This window comes from Mobula hypostoma, chromosome 6, assembly GCF_963921235.1.
Source record: "Mobula hypostoma chromosome 6, sMobHyp1.1, whole genome shotgun sequence".
In the NCBI taxonomy this organism is placed as follows: domain Eukaryota; kingdom Metazoa; phylum Chordata; class Chondrichthyes; order Myliobatiformes; family Myliobatidae; genus Mobula; species Mobula hypostoma.
Window position 1 is genome coordinate 71,045,066 of NC_086102.1, and position 14,213 is coordinate 71,059,278.

Genomic DNA, 14,213 nt, shown 5'->3' on the forward strand with positions numbered 1-14,213 from the left:
CCATGGATATGCAAACCAAGAAAGTTGTTGGCCTCACATCATTTGATTCCCTTGCAAGTGTTTGAGTCACTTGCAGCCTTACCTCACACTCTCTCCATGACCCCCAGCTCTGCAGGACTTTTGGAGCTTTTAACCCAGGCCTCTCATGCATTCGTGCCTCCATTCCGTCAATAATCATTGTGTCCTTATCTGAGTTGATCCTTTCACCAAATCATTTTGCTCTTTCTCTCCCCTTCCTATAGAGCAGGGGTTCCCAACCTGGGGTTCATGGACCCCTTGCTTAATGGTATTGGTCCATAGCATACTAAAGGTTGAAAAGTGGTACAGTTGACGTTTTGGGCCGAGACCCTTCGACCTGAAACGTCGACTGTACCTCTTCCTAGAGATGCTGCCTGGCCTGCTGCGTTCACCAGCAACTTTGATGCGTGTTGCTTCAATTTCCAGCATCTGCAGAATTCCTCGTGTAAAGGTTGAGAAGCCCTACTTTAGAGTCTGTGTAAAACTTACCTCCTTGAGTTGATACTGATCAACAGGAGGAAGCTAGGTTAATATGTCTCCTCCTCTGGAACCAAAATGAGTCAGGCAATTTCCAGCTATAATGATTAGTTCCCTTCTTCATCAGCTAGTATACAATATATTATCAGTGGTAGTCAATACAACTGAAATCTGCCTACATTTCATATGAAAAGATGAAGATTAGCTGGTCAGAAGTTGTCAAGCTGTGGACTGCTGTAAGATTCCAGTTAAGAATTTAGAGGGCTCTGTGGAAGTAAAATAATTTGAAAAGTACACTTACCTAGGATCTGGCAGGTCGATGACAGTGTGATAAATGGTCCCAGCAGCAGGTCCAGTGTCCATTGGAACACAATGTGTTTTCTCAAGGCGAGCAGGATGGTCTGGTTTCAAGGTCCTGGCCTGAGCCTCCTCCAGGGATAGGAGCTTCATGGACGGTGATACAATAGGAAGGGACTTGCATTTAGCAACAGGATTGTGTGCTGTGGAGTAAATTATTTAAAGTAGAATGTTACAAAGATGTTATTTTGCTTATTCTCCATTCTGGCTCTTCATCCAGATCTGGAGCAATTAAAGAAGGCTGGAAATTACATTGCACAGCAATGAAAATTTATAAACCATGTAAAGAAATTCCATCAAAAGCCTGATCTACATATGATCGGGTACTTACTGTATAGTTCTCACAGAAAGCTACAAATGTTCTGAGTCCCCTGTGCACGTGTCACCCTGGTGCTTGGAGACCTCCAGACGTGGAGATCAATGCAAAGTGCTGGACAGTACACAATTTACAATTACTAGACCAGAATTCATTTGCAGATGTGTGGTCTACGTCTGGAACAACACATTCCTACACGAGGCAGGTGAGGTGTATTTGCTGCAAACGAGAAGACTTTCCTCACCAGACCGATGGCAATGGAATCTCGTCTGTGGACTCCTCACCAGCTTGTTCATGCCACTTTACAGCCATGGGTCATGGTTATGAGCAGCTTTCCTCTTCGTATGCAAAGATACATGCAACCAACAAATGCCTCTTGTTATAGATCAGAAATCACTATTTTTCATAAGAACAAAAAATGTCATAAATATTCAGCAGGTTGGGCGGCATCAGTGGAAAGAGAAACAGAGTGAATATTTCGAGTCCAAGAACTTTGTCAAAGTGTCAAAATCTCAGACCTGAAATATTACCTCTGTCCCTCTTTCCACAGATGCTGCCTGACTTGCTGAATATCTCCAGCATTTTCTGTTTTCACTATATCTCAGATTTCGAGAATCTGCAGGGTTTTGCTTTGAATTTCATAAGTAACTAATTGGCAGTAAGATGCACTGCGTGTCCCGAGGATGTGATAAAATCCTGAAAAAATACAAGCCCGGAGTTGTTCTGCAGGCTGAAAAGACTAATATCACAACACACAGCACGTTCAAACTGCTCAGCTAGAGATAGGGATGGAGACCTCACTGCTGCTCTCTCAGTCCTACCTTCAGAGTCCTGTTTGGGCTGGGCGGTGTTGCTGTTGAATAGCTGATTGACATGATTCAGGATGAATTCAATAACAATGGACTGAACTCGCACTTCCAGAAATGCGGCATCATTGTTATATCCAGATCCTTCTATTTCTTTTGACCTGTGGATAAATAACATGGTTGCACACGTAAAAATAAATTCTTCCTCGGACTTCTCTCTTTCCTTTCCAGTCCTGAAGAAGGGTCTCAGCCCAAAATGTTGACTGTTTACTATTTTCCATAGATGCTGCTTGGCCTGCTGGGTTCCTTCAGTACTGTGTGTGTATTGCTTTGGATTTTCAGCATCTGCAGATTTTCTCATGTTTAAGAGTAAAGTACTAGGTTTTATAACACATTCCGGAAAAAACAGTAACCCAATAACCAGTTTTCTCCATTCAAATCTGCACTTCTCATGGATTTTTACATTTCTAGACAAGTATATTTTTTGTTTACTTTCTCTGAGAGCTCCTCTGGGGCATATTCTAATATAACCTGCAGCAATTACAATGCATTTACAGTTGTGCTAATTGTGCCCCACATTTCAGTGTTATCACTCTTACCTGTCTTTGATAACAGTGTAAGTTGGAAACTGGAACAGAACGTTTGCCTGAGCACTGATTTTCATGCACTTAGTTTTAGGCAGTAATGGCTGTAATAATTTACACTCATGGGGCCATTTTTGATTTTTATTGTGTATCTGCTTAGCCAGTATATTCATTTCCATGGATGCTGCCTGACCTGCTGAGTTCCTCCAGCGTTTTGAGCATGTTGCTTTAGGTTTCCAGCATCTGCGGAGTTACTTGTGTTTATGATTTGCTTAACATTTTGTCTCAAGGTACCCTCGGATTGTTTTTCTCCTTTCCTCTATAGTCCTTCTCCTTTGCTGGTCTTGTACTGTTACCAGTGCTCCAGATGGGGAAGATGGTGACTATAGCTCTTCTACTCAGCAGGTTTCTCCCTAACCAAGCCCCTCACCTCTGCATAATATCCAATATTAAACTTTGGTCTACTTCTCCCATGGTTGGGAGGAGGGAAGTGAGGCAAGAGGCAGCTGCAACCCCTCCCCTCTCAGTAAGATGCTCACAATGGGTTAGATATCACACCGCACACACACTTTGTGGAATTCTTTCAAGACGTGAGAGACAGTTATGCTTTCCTGCACATCCAAGATATTCATTGCTCCATCATTGGTGGCTATTCCATCATGTCTTGAACTCTGGAATTTCTTCCCTAAACCTCTCTGCCTTCTTATCTCTCTCTTGCCTTCTTGAAAACAGAATGTTCTGGAAACCGATGCCTTGCTCAACATGACATTTTTTATACAGTTCAGTGTTACATTCTGTCTGATAATAGCATGGAGCTATTAATGTAACTTATTATTTAGGGATAGTGGACTTGCACATAAGGTCCCCATCCTCACATCCCCCAAGGTCAAACCTGGGGCCCCTATAATGCTGGCAAAGTCACCAGATATTTTATAGGCAGTGACTTTCCCTGTGGGGCAGGGGAAGGACTGGCACCTTACACACTAAGCAGTAGTCACAGTGTAAAGGGCAGGAGATCGGGTGACATACATCTGATGATACAAGAACTGGTGCAATGTAGAGGTGTTTAGCAAGACCAATACAGTTTGCAAAGGCCTGTATGAAACTTGTACTTAAGGACGGTGGGGAGGCACAATTATCACAGTCAGTAGAGAAGAAGAGCTTTCTTGCCAGTACTCTAGTTCTCCGTTAACCACAGTTGTTGCTCAGTGGTTTTGGATCAAATTCGCCACCATGGCGTTTGACTGGCCACAGGCAAAATTGTCCTGCTGATCCTTACTGCCTGAGTGGGGCCTTAGGAAAGAGAAAGCTTGAGCTGGTGTGTCATAGACCACAAATTATTTATTTCTGTTTACCAACAATGGACCGACAGTTTATACTCAATGAGGATTCAACAAAAACTTAAACTTGAGTCCCTAAAAAAACACTGGATTTACAAATCTGTGAAACAATTCTGAAGAGAGTTTGACTGCCTGGAGATGAACTCATTTTCATGTTTGCTTTGGAATTATGGATTGCAAATTTCAGCATTCTACAACAATGTTCTCTGTATGTGTGTGATGACTTTTCCCAATCAGAGTTTCAAACTGTTTATATTTCACTGAGAATGGGAGCAAACTAGCATGAGGAATTAATGCAGGTAATCTGACTCTCAAAAGTGGAGAGACCCAACATACTCTGGGTGAATGTTCTACGGACTCCCGATGTACTCTGGGTGAATGTTCTACATAAAACATTTCCACTCAGATCACAAGTGTGGCCAGGATCTTCTAATTACTCACCACATTACCTCCTGCCCCACTGTCACTCTGAACTGTCTGCCCGTTTGACCATAACACAATACCAATGTAAATGAGGAACAGCACATCATCTTCACATAAAGGACTTCGTAGACCTCCAGACTGAAAATCTGAATTCCACCATTTCATATTAGCATCAGTGATTTTACCTGGAAATAAATCTTGCTGCTGTGAATTACATTTTCTCTAGATGCATATACAGAGGGTGAGGGAAGGCTACACATGATGACAGAGAGTTAATATTTCAGGTTAGGTGTGAAATCCCTGATGTCCAGCTTCTCCCCTTCCGACCAAGCACCTCTCTCACTTGCCCTTCCTGGTGGTGCTGCCACATTCTCAGTTTTTTAATCCACCTCACTAAATCATTGCATTATAGCAATTTTAGCAATTTGTTTCACACTACTTCAGAGTGCCCAACAATCTTTGGTGTTCTAGCCGTTGCTCTTTTTACTATTGTACTTATCATGCCCACATACACGTATATGACAATAAACCAACCTGAGCCTGACGAAAGCTGAGGCAAGTTTTAAGCTGGAGGAAACACACAAGAATGATTTGGACAGGGGACACCAGGAGACTTCAGTGACACAAGTGGTAATAATACCAGCTGAAAGTGAGTGGCAAGGACATGGCTCGAGGAGATGCAAACGGGTCTTGTGAAATATCACAGGAGGAGAGACGTGAGATGGCTGGCTCCTCGTGGTCTAATACCTGAAATAGGCGGATTCAGCGTAGAGTCTGCAATGTGTCAAGATGGAAGATGAGTTGATCCTTGAAATTGTATTCAACTTCATTGGAAGAGAGACAGGTCACAGAGAGAATGAGATGGAGAATTTAAGTGATGGGCAACAAGAAGCTTAGGGTCAATGTGACCCACAAAGTTTTCTCTCAATCCACGAATGAGGACTCCATATTCAGATTGTCAAAATTTTATTTATTGAGATAAAGCATGGAAAAGACTCTTACAGCCCTTTGAGCTGCACTTCCCCACTCAATTTTAACCCTCGTCTGATCATGGGGCGATTTACAATGGCCAATTGACCTACTAACACATTCAACTTCGGACTGTGGGAGGAAACCAGAGCACCTGGGGGAAACCCATACAGTCATGGGGAGAACTTACAAACCCCTTACAGGCAGCAGTGGGAATTGAACCTGGGTTGCTGGCACAGTGAGGCGTTGCACTAACCACTACGCTGATGCGTCACCCAAAGATTTTCTTGCTCCTTCACTTGCCCATTACCACGCTCTATTCCATAATAAAGAGTGGGTTTTGTTGTTCAGATTTTAGAAAAGTGATCTTATTTAAATATCCAAAATGCTGAAGGGGTCCAAAAGGGTAAATCTGGGGACGATGTTACCTCAGGCTGAAGAATAGAGAACTGGGGGGCGGGGCAGAGGGTACAGTCTCAGAATAGGGGGAAGGCTTTTTAGAAACAAGATGACATGAAATATCTTTACTCAACAGGGGTTAAATCTTTGGAATTATCTTTGGGGGTGTGGACATTCGATGATTGATGTGTTCAAAACTGAGAACAATAGATTTCTGAATATCAAAGAAATCGATAGGAATAAGGGCAACTCAGGACCACACGTGTGGTCTGAGTATAAGTGTTCTGGGTAGCCACTTCCTCTCCATCTGCACATGTTTAAAACCTGCAGTGTTCATAAGTTCCCCTTTTCTGATGAGAAATCATTGACATGAATTATTGGCCCAGAATTTGTGGTCAGTGGTGAACCACGTCCACTTGCCACTCACCTACAATGAGTTATCACTGACTTTTGTGTCACAGGGAGGCCCTACATGGTGACAGGTACCTCAGCGATAAGACCACAAGCTACCATTTGGTCCAATATGTCTGCTTCTGCCATTCACTCAAGGCTGATTTCTTTCCCCCCAAATGCAATGTCCTGCCTTCTTCCCAAAAACTTGAGGGTACTAACTTCTGCCTAAGGCCTCACAACCACCGAAGAACATATTAGGTCAAAAGAACGAGATTGTTTAATGATGCGGGTGTCAGCATGTGAGAGGTGAAAAGATTTAAGGAAGGAATTCAAGGGCTTATGGCCTAGATAGCTGAAGACATTACTATTGATGGTGGGGTGAATGAACGGGAATCTGGCAGAATTAGAAGAATATAAAGGCCCAGGAGCTTTGGAGGGCAAGAGAAAATTATGGAATTGTAAGCAATGGAGGGATTTAAGGGAAATGATAAAAGTTTTAGCTTTAGAGAGTGCGGGACTAGAAGCCAGTGCAGATCAGTGAACAGAGGGGTGAGAGACAAGTAACAGAGTGAGGCATGTTTGGGCAGCAGAATTTCGGGCAAGTTCAAATCCCCAGAGTGGAAGAAGGGAACCTGTTGAACTCCTATTGCCACACCGATTTCCATTCATCTATCATATTAAATTTCTCTCTCCATAGATATCCTGCTGAGCTGCTTCATTTCTCCCGTGTTTCTGGTTTCAGTTTGCTCTTCGATTGGCAAAAGTGGTATTTTCATCCAATATGTTTCCTCTTCCGTACAACTAGCCCAAGTCTGCAAACAGAATGTGTTAGCTTTAGTTACCTACCTCAGCAGATTGGGAGCCCAGACAAGGGCCAGGTTCCTGGAGTGCATGTTTGTCTTGGTGCTAAAGGAAGCTATGTGCGTTAGATGTTTGCTCAGGTATTCCAAAGTTCTGCAGGAAGAAAAAAGGGGTGAAGTTTATGAATAAGATTTCTAGCACTTTATGGAATTTTTATTTTTGTTTAACATTACAATATTAATACCCAAATTGAATAATTTATATGCCTTGCACCACACAATCATATAATTACTCAATATAACATCTAAAATTCTTGTACTAAAAACACCTATTATTCATTTGCACATTATGGACTTTGCTGACGTTGGTGGGTCTGGAGCCATATGAAGGTCAAAAGGAATAAAAACAGCAGATTTCCTTCCCCAAAGGATATACGTGACCCAGATGTGGTTTTTATGCCACTCCAATGGTTTCATGGTTACTCTTACCAAGACCAGTATGTTTTTGTAATTCTGTATTTATTTCATCACGTAAATTTATATTCCCCAATTGCCATAGTGGGATTCAAATTCATGATTTTGATTAACATTCCAGACTTTTGATTGTCAGGGTGCACACTTAATCGCACCAATGCTACAGATGATTCTGATATAACAGCAGAAAAGATTCAGATGATTCAGCGGGACAAAACCAGATTGTACCATGGTTCAACTAACCCCCATTGGTACTGAGTCATGGGGTCTGCTTCCAGTATCATTGAGGAGCTTGAGAAATCCTCCCGCAACATACCTTCCAACTAATGATATAAAACTTATGATAAAAATCAAAATCACGAATTTGAATCCTACTATGCCTTATTGACCGGTCTTTCAAAACTGTACAATAGAGCCATGTAGCGCAGTGGCTAGCATGAGACTGCCAGCGATTTTGGTTCAATTCCCACCACTGTCTGTAAGGAGTTTGTACACCCTCCCTGTGGCTGCATGGGTTTCATCTAAGTGTTCCAGTTTCTTCCCCCACTCCAAGGACTACAGGTTAGAGTTACTAAGTTGTGGGCTGCCCCCATCACATTTTCAAACTAAGTTGGTCTTTGATGCAAATGAGGCATTTCACTGTACGTTTCGATACACAAGTGACAAAAAAACTGATCTTTAATCTGCAATATTTAGGAATTAAAAAGGCACTAATAAGTAGGGAGAGGTATTAGAAAATAACTTAATTCCTATTTTTCTACTTCTATCACAACTTAGTCTATCTTTCCTCCTAGGTTATTTCCATGATTGAGAATTTCCTTGCATGTTAGCTGTCGGAAATGTGCTTAGAAGATCACGAAAGGCCAAATGGGGCATGGTTCTGACTGATCTGCAGAGTGGGACACTTGTCGGCCAGCTTTATTACCTGTAATGTGGAGGAGGAAGCTCTTTGATGACATTCTGGATCCTCAACAGCTGCTCCTCCTCTGACTGAGCAGCAACTGCTTCCTGGAGGTGCAAACAACAGAACTTGGTGAAGCATAATAGGATACCCTCGGTCTGGTTAGATTAGTGTAAGATAACTGGTTGTTAGTTGAAGAAAGTTAATCAAAACACACGATGGAGACACCAGATGAAGGGTCGCCTGTCCACATTTCCGTTGATGCCGTCAGATCCATTGAGTTCCTCCAGCTTTTTTGCGGTAATAAAAATGTTATCTTACCTATCACAGTATACTAGGCAATCAATATCTCCATGAAATTATTGAAATGCCTTACTCAGTGCAGAAAATCAAACGTTATTCTATTCCATTGCTATAAAACTGTTCAGTTAATTTGATTTCAGAGTTTCATATTATGAAAAATAATTATAATCCAGACTTTTGGCTGTCAGGTTGAAGACTTAACCTCTAAATGCTATTTGACCAATGGTCCAAGGAAGTTTCAAAGTAACTCACCGACAGGAATGGAGCATGTTTAAAATCAATAGGTATTATATACCTGTCCTGGTATGTGTTTCCTGATGGATGAAATGAGGGGAAATAGTGGGAATCTCCCATTCTTCACTAGACCCCTATCCCCTCCCCAACTATTCACTTCCCATCCAGAAGCCTTAAACTTTTGTCTGGGTATCAGGCAGTACGCAGCTACAGGGTACCATTAAAGCTGATTAAATAGAGAAGTCACATTAGCTGATTGGTCTCTTCTTGCTTCTAAGCTTTGACCTGTGAATGTCCATGAACACCTAACCCTGTGAACATGTTTGGCAAAAAATAAATCAGAACACTTGACTGTGTGTGAGCACAAATCTCTATATTTTTATTGAAGCAGATGAACTCACATCTGCTTACATGCTTTTGTGCAATCATAGACTCAGAGATTTATGGCACACAGCAAGGCCACTTGGGTCATTGCATCTGTGCAAGTGCTACTGCCTAATCCGACCTTGCAGTGTTTGGTCCAAAGCCCTGTGGTTATGGTTCTTCAATTACACAGGCAAGTACTGTTTCAGTATGTCTAGAGCTTCGGCAGTGAATTCTACATCCCCACCAATTACTGGAAGAAAAATACTTTCATTTCCCTTCTGATTCTTCAATCAATTGCTGTAATTCTATACTTCCTGTTCTTGACTTTTCCACATGGGGAGATAAGTCCTTCTTCTTTTCTCTACCCAGGTCCTCATGCACCTCAACAAAGTCTCTGCTGTGCCTCCTCTATTCCCAAGAAAGCACCTCTAAACTGATACAATCTTTCCTCATATCAATGGCTTGGTGGAACTGGTAACATCCTCAGCCCTCTCCTGTGTGATCATACCTTTCCTGTAACACAGTGATCACCTTTTCCTCTTCCTCATCCTGGCTATGCAGGAGATCGAGAACCCCAGATAGTTTTTCTGTCTTTCCCAGGCACCCAGCATGAAATATCATAACCCAAAGAAGTCAAGAATAAAATGAGAGAAGTAAAAAATGTAAGGCTATGCATTAAAACCAACTAGTGCAATAACGTCGGAGATAATGCCAGCAACCATAACCTAAGGATATAAATCACTCCTTTAAAAGGCCTACTTGCACAGGACAACTTCTGAGCAGCATGGAGCAGCAGATTGTATTGGCACCCCTTTGTAATACAAGTTTAACCTCTATCAAAGTCATAAAATTCTGTCCCGCAGCAGGATCAAATATTATAATATACATGCCAATGGCCTGACCCTCCTCGTTCAACATCAGATTTGGACACCTCACAAGTCAAGCATGCAAAGCAGCCTATTTTTGCTTTGTACACACTTTAGGAGGTTTGCTGTTCTATCCCCACCTCTAATGGGATCAGGAGCAAGCTGAGAAGACACGAATCACTCAGATTTCTAAAGAGAAAGTAAAAGCCTTTGTTTTCCAATAAGTAGCTGTTTAAGAAAAATGTGAGTAAGCCAGATGGCCAAGAGACATAAATCTTTCACAGTTGCTGAGGTCCCTGGTCAGTTCGGCTTAGCAACTAATGTCTTGAGCTTCAGCAGAGGGGGGATGAAAGTGAAATGGAATTTAATGGGATATTAATGGTTGAGCCATAAATTTCCAGTTAGTCCTGTGCCATCAGATACTAGTCTCTCCTTCCTCGGGGAAACTTGGCCTACGTACAAGACGTTTGCCTTCCTTGCTGTGGGAACATGCCTATTTTACTGAGCATGAAAATGCAAAACCAAACAGAGCATCGAGCCTGAGGAGAGTGATCCCAGCTGGGTAGCAAACGGAAACAAAAGTAAAGTCCGCTGGGAGTATTGCTCATGATCGGATTTTTTTTGCTCGTTGTCTCCCAGGTGCAGGATCAGTTGTGATGCTTTGTCATCCCTCCCACACCCCACAGGTCAAAGGCCCTGTCAGCACACACCTGCTGGGTTTCCCTAAGAAAGGTGAAGTGCGGCGGGGGGGGGGCAACAGTTTTCTGTAGGCTTGTACCTCCATGCAAACCATTGCCTTCACCAGAGAAGGACAAGGAGGAAGAAAGCGTAAATTTGAGAGCTGGAAGTGAAGGAGTACTTACTGTGAATTTTTTGTAGAGTTCATACGTGAGGAGAGGATTGGGCAGCTCTCGGAAGTAGAGCTTGCAGAGAGAACCCACACAGTGGATATCTTGTAGATACACTTCCTTAGTCAGGTCAGGCCGCTGCTCTGTGCCAAACTCCTGCCTGCAACAGCAAAAACAGGAGGGGCTGATGGCAGGACATTGACAAGTATCAGAGTTTCACAGTGAAAAAGTAGAAAATCTGTTCCCCTCACAAATGAATGACATCAGCCTCATTTGAACTGCAATTGTGGAGCTTTTACACATTTTAACAGGTAAATATCGGATGGATTAAGTTATAACATCACATTCAGAATGCAGTGAGGAGCCTGAAGTTACTCTGAAAATGACAGCAGTCAGTTCCACACAGTGATGTGAGCAGGAACTTTAGAGTCTGCTTTGGAGAGGCATATTAAACATATATATTACACAATGTAGTACATCCTTAGTAAGTTACTGATTATTGGCCCTGCTGGAGTGCACCCTGTACCACATGCATCCCTGACGCCAGGGCTGATGTAAGGCTAACGTACGTGCATTGTCAGAGAGACACAGTTGGGGGACTGCAGGGCGATTGAACATTTCCTCCCATTTATAACACCAGTCCCTGCGGAACGGAGTGCCTTTCAGAGCTTGGTAATAACCCAAAGAAATAATAAATGTGATTCTGAGATCCCTTGGGTGGCATTCTAAGAGACCCTCCCTTTGCTTTGTTGTTGAGAACAGAGCAGGCCATGCTTTGATTGGTTGCTGCTGGAAAAAGTGCAGTAGGATTTTCTGTAATGCCAATAATATACAGGAAGAGGGGAGAAGTCGGTGATGTCAAGATCTGTCTACGCTGCACTCTTCTGGTAGATATTTACAGTGCAGTATCTACTAAATGTTTATAAAATGTTTGACAGTTTAGACCAGTAGACTGTAAGACCAAAACAAATAGGAGCAGAATTAGTCCATTCAGCCCCTCGTGTCATCATGGCTGATCCATCTCCCGTTCAACATTTGATAGGTTTTAATGAGATCCCCGCTTATTCTTCCGAACTCCACCAAGGACAGGCTCAGAGTTGCCAAATGTTTCTCATAGGAAACCCTTTCACTTTCAGAATCATTCTCGTGAACCTCCTCTGACTGTCTTCAATGTCAGCACATCCTTTATTAGATAACGGGCCCAAAACTGCCTCACCAGTACCTCATAAAGCCTCTGCATTACATCCTTGCTTTTATATTCTAGTCCACTCGAAACTGAATGCTAACATTGCATTTGCCTTCCTCACCATCAACTCAACCTGCAAATTAACCTTCAGGGAATCCTGCACGAGGACCCCCAAGTCCCCTTGCACCTCTGATTTTTGAATTTTCTCCCTGCTTAGAAAATAGTCTATGTTTTTAATTCTCCTACCAAAGTGCATGATCTTCTCAACACCATATTCTATTTGCCACTTCTTTGCACATTCTCTTAATCTGTCCAAGTCCTTCTGCAACCTCCCTGCTTCCTCAACACTCCCTGCTCTTCCACCTATCTTCGTATTGTCTGAAAACTTGGCCACAAAGCCATCAATTACATCATCCAAATTATTAACATAAAACGTGAAAAGAAGCGGTCCCAACACCGACTGTTGCAAAACACCGCTAGTCACCGGCAGCCAACCAGAAAAGGCTCCCTTTATTCCCACTCTTTGCCTCCTGCCAATTAGCCATACTCTATCCATGTTAGTATCTTTCCTGAAGTACCTTAGGACCTTGCTAAACAGCCTTATATGCAGCACCTTGTCAAAGGCCTTCTGAAAATCCCAGTACACAACATCCATTGATTTTCCTTAGTCTATCCCACTTATTATTTCCTCAAAGAATTCCAAAAAATTTGTCAGACAAGGTTTTCCCTTAAAGAAGCCTCATTGAATATGGCCTATTTTATCACATGCCTCCAAGTACCCCAAAACCTCATTCTCAACAGTCAGCTCCAACATCTTCCCAACCACTGAGGTCAGGCTAACTGGCCTATAATTTCCTTTCTTCTGCCTCCATCCCTTCTTGAAGAGTGGCGTGACTTTTGCAATTTTCCAGTCCTTAGGAACCATGCCAGAATCTATTGATTCTTTTAAGATCATTACTTAGCTTCCACAATCTCTTCAGGTACCTCTTTCAAAACGCTGGGGTGTAGTCCAGGTAACTTACTTACCTTCAGACCTTTCAGCTTTTCAAGTACCTTCTCCGTAGTAACTCACTTATGCCTCCTGACACTCTCGAACTTTCACCGTACTGCTAGTGTCTTTCACAGTGAAGACTGATGCAAGATACTTAATCAGTTCATCCGCTACTTCTTTGCCCTCCGTTACCACCTCTCCATCAGTTTGATATCTCTTCTACCCTTTATATACCTGGAAAAAAAACTTTTGGTATCCTCCTTGATATTATTGGCTATCTTACCTTCATATTTCATCTTTTCTTTCCTTATGGCTTTTTGTTGTCTTCTGTTGGTTTTTAAAAGCTTCCCAATCCTCTAATTTCCCACTCAGTTTTGTTGTATTATATGTCCTCTTTTTCCCTTTTTTGATGGTTTTGACTTCCCTTGTCAGCCACGGTTGCAACATCCTGCCTTTAGAATACTTCTTCATCTTTGGGATGTATCTATCCTGCACCTTCCTTCAGGACCCCCACCCTATTCCTACCTATGTCATTGGTGCCAATGTGTACCAAGACTTCTGGCTGCTCATCCTTCCCCTCTAGAATGCCATGGACGCAATCCGAGACATCCCTGACCCTGGCACCTGGGAGGCAAAATACCATCTGGGTGTCTTATCGCGTCCACTGAATCTCGTGTCTATTCCTCTAACTATGGAAGCTGCTATCACTACTGTAGTCCCCTTCTCCCCACTTCCTTTCTGAGCCACAGAGTCAGTGCCAGGCACCCTGTTGCTGTGGTGTTCCTGCCCCCCCCCCCAATGGTTCCCCGCCCCCAACAGTAACCAAAGCGGTATACATAGTATTGAGTGGAATGGCCACAGGGATGCTCTGCACTGGCTGCCCATTTCCTTGCCCTCTCCTGACCCTTTCCCTTTCCCACGTACCTGCCTCCTGCTACTTAGGGATGACTACTTCCCCGAAACACGACAAGGCTCAGAGATATAAAGTGATGACATCTTTACTTGCACCCTACTAATAAGCTAACAATTACCACAATTTCTTTGTGTCATTGTTCTCTGTTACAGCTGTAATAGCACAGGGGTACTTAGCCGCATAAAGTGTGGATGAGGCCTAGGCTCACTTTCCTCTTTAGTTATTTCTCCAAGCTAACTAAAACTTTCA

General features: G+C 42.7%; 1 protein-coding gene across 3 annotated transcripts in view; it reads right to left on the reverse strand.

Moving 5' to 3' along the window:
• Window positions 1–14,213, reverse strand: part of arhgap31 (Rho GTPase activating protein 31) — a 121,492-nt gene that overhangs the window by 26,648 nt on the left and 80,631 nt on the right. For all 3 annotated transcript variants that reach the window (XM_063050970.1, XM_063050971.1, XM_063050968.1), the window contains exons 3-7: window positions 10,890–11,034; window positions 8,282–8,364; window positions 6,929–7,036; window positions 1,990–2,135; window positions 797–995 (exon numbers count right to left, since the gene is read on the reverse strand). In XM_063050970.1, coding sequence (XP_062907040.1) covers window positions 797–995; window positions 1,990–2,135; window positions 6,929–7,036; window positions 8,282–8,364; window positions 10,890–11,034 — 681 coding nt within the window. The remainder of the gene's footprint in view (window positions 1–796; window positions 996–1,989; window positions 2,136–6,928; window positions 7,037–8,281; window positions 8,365–10,889; window positions 11,035–14,213) is intronic.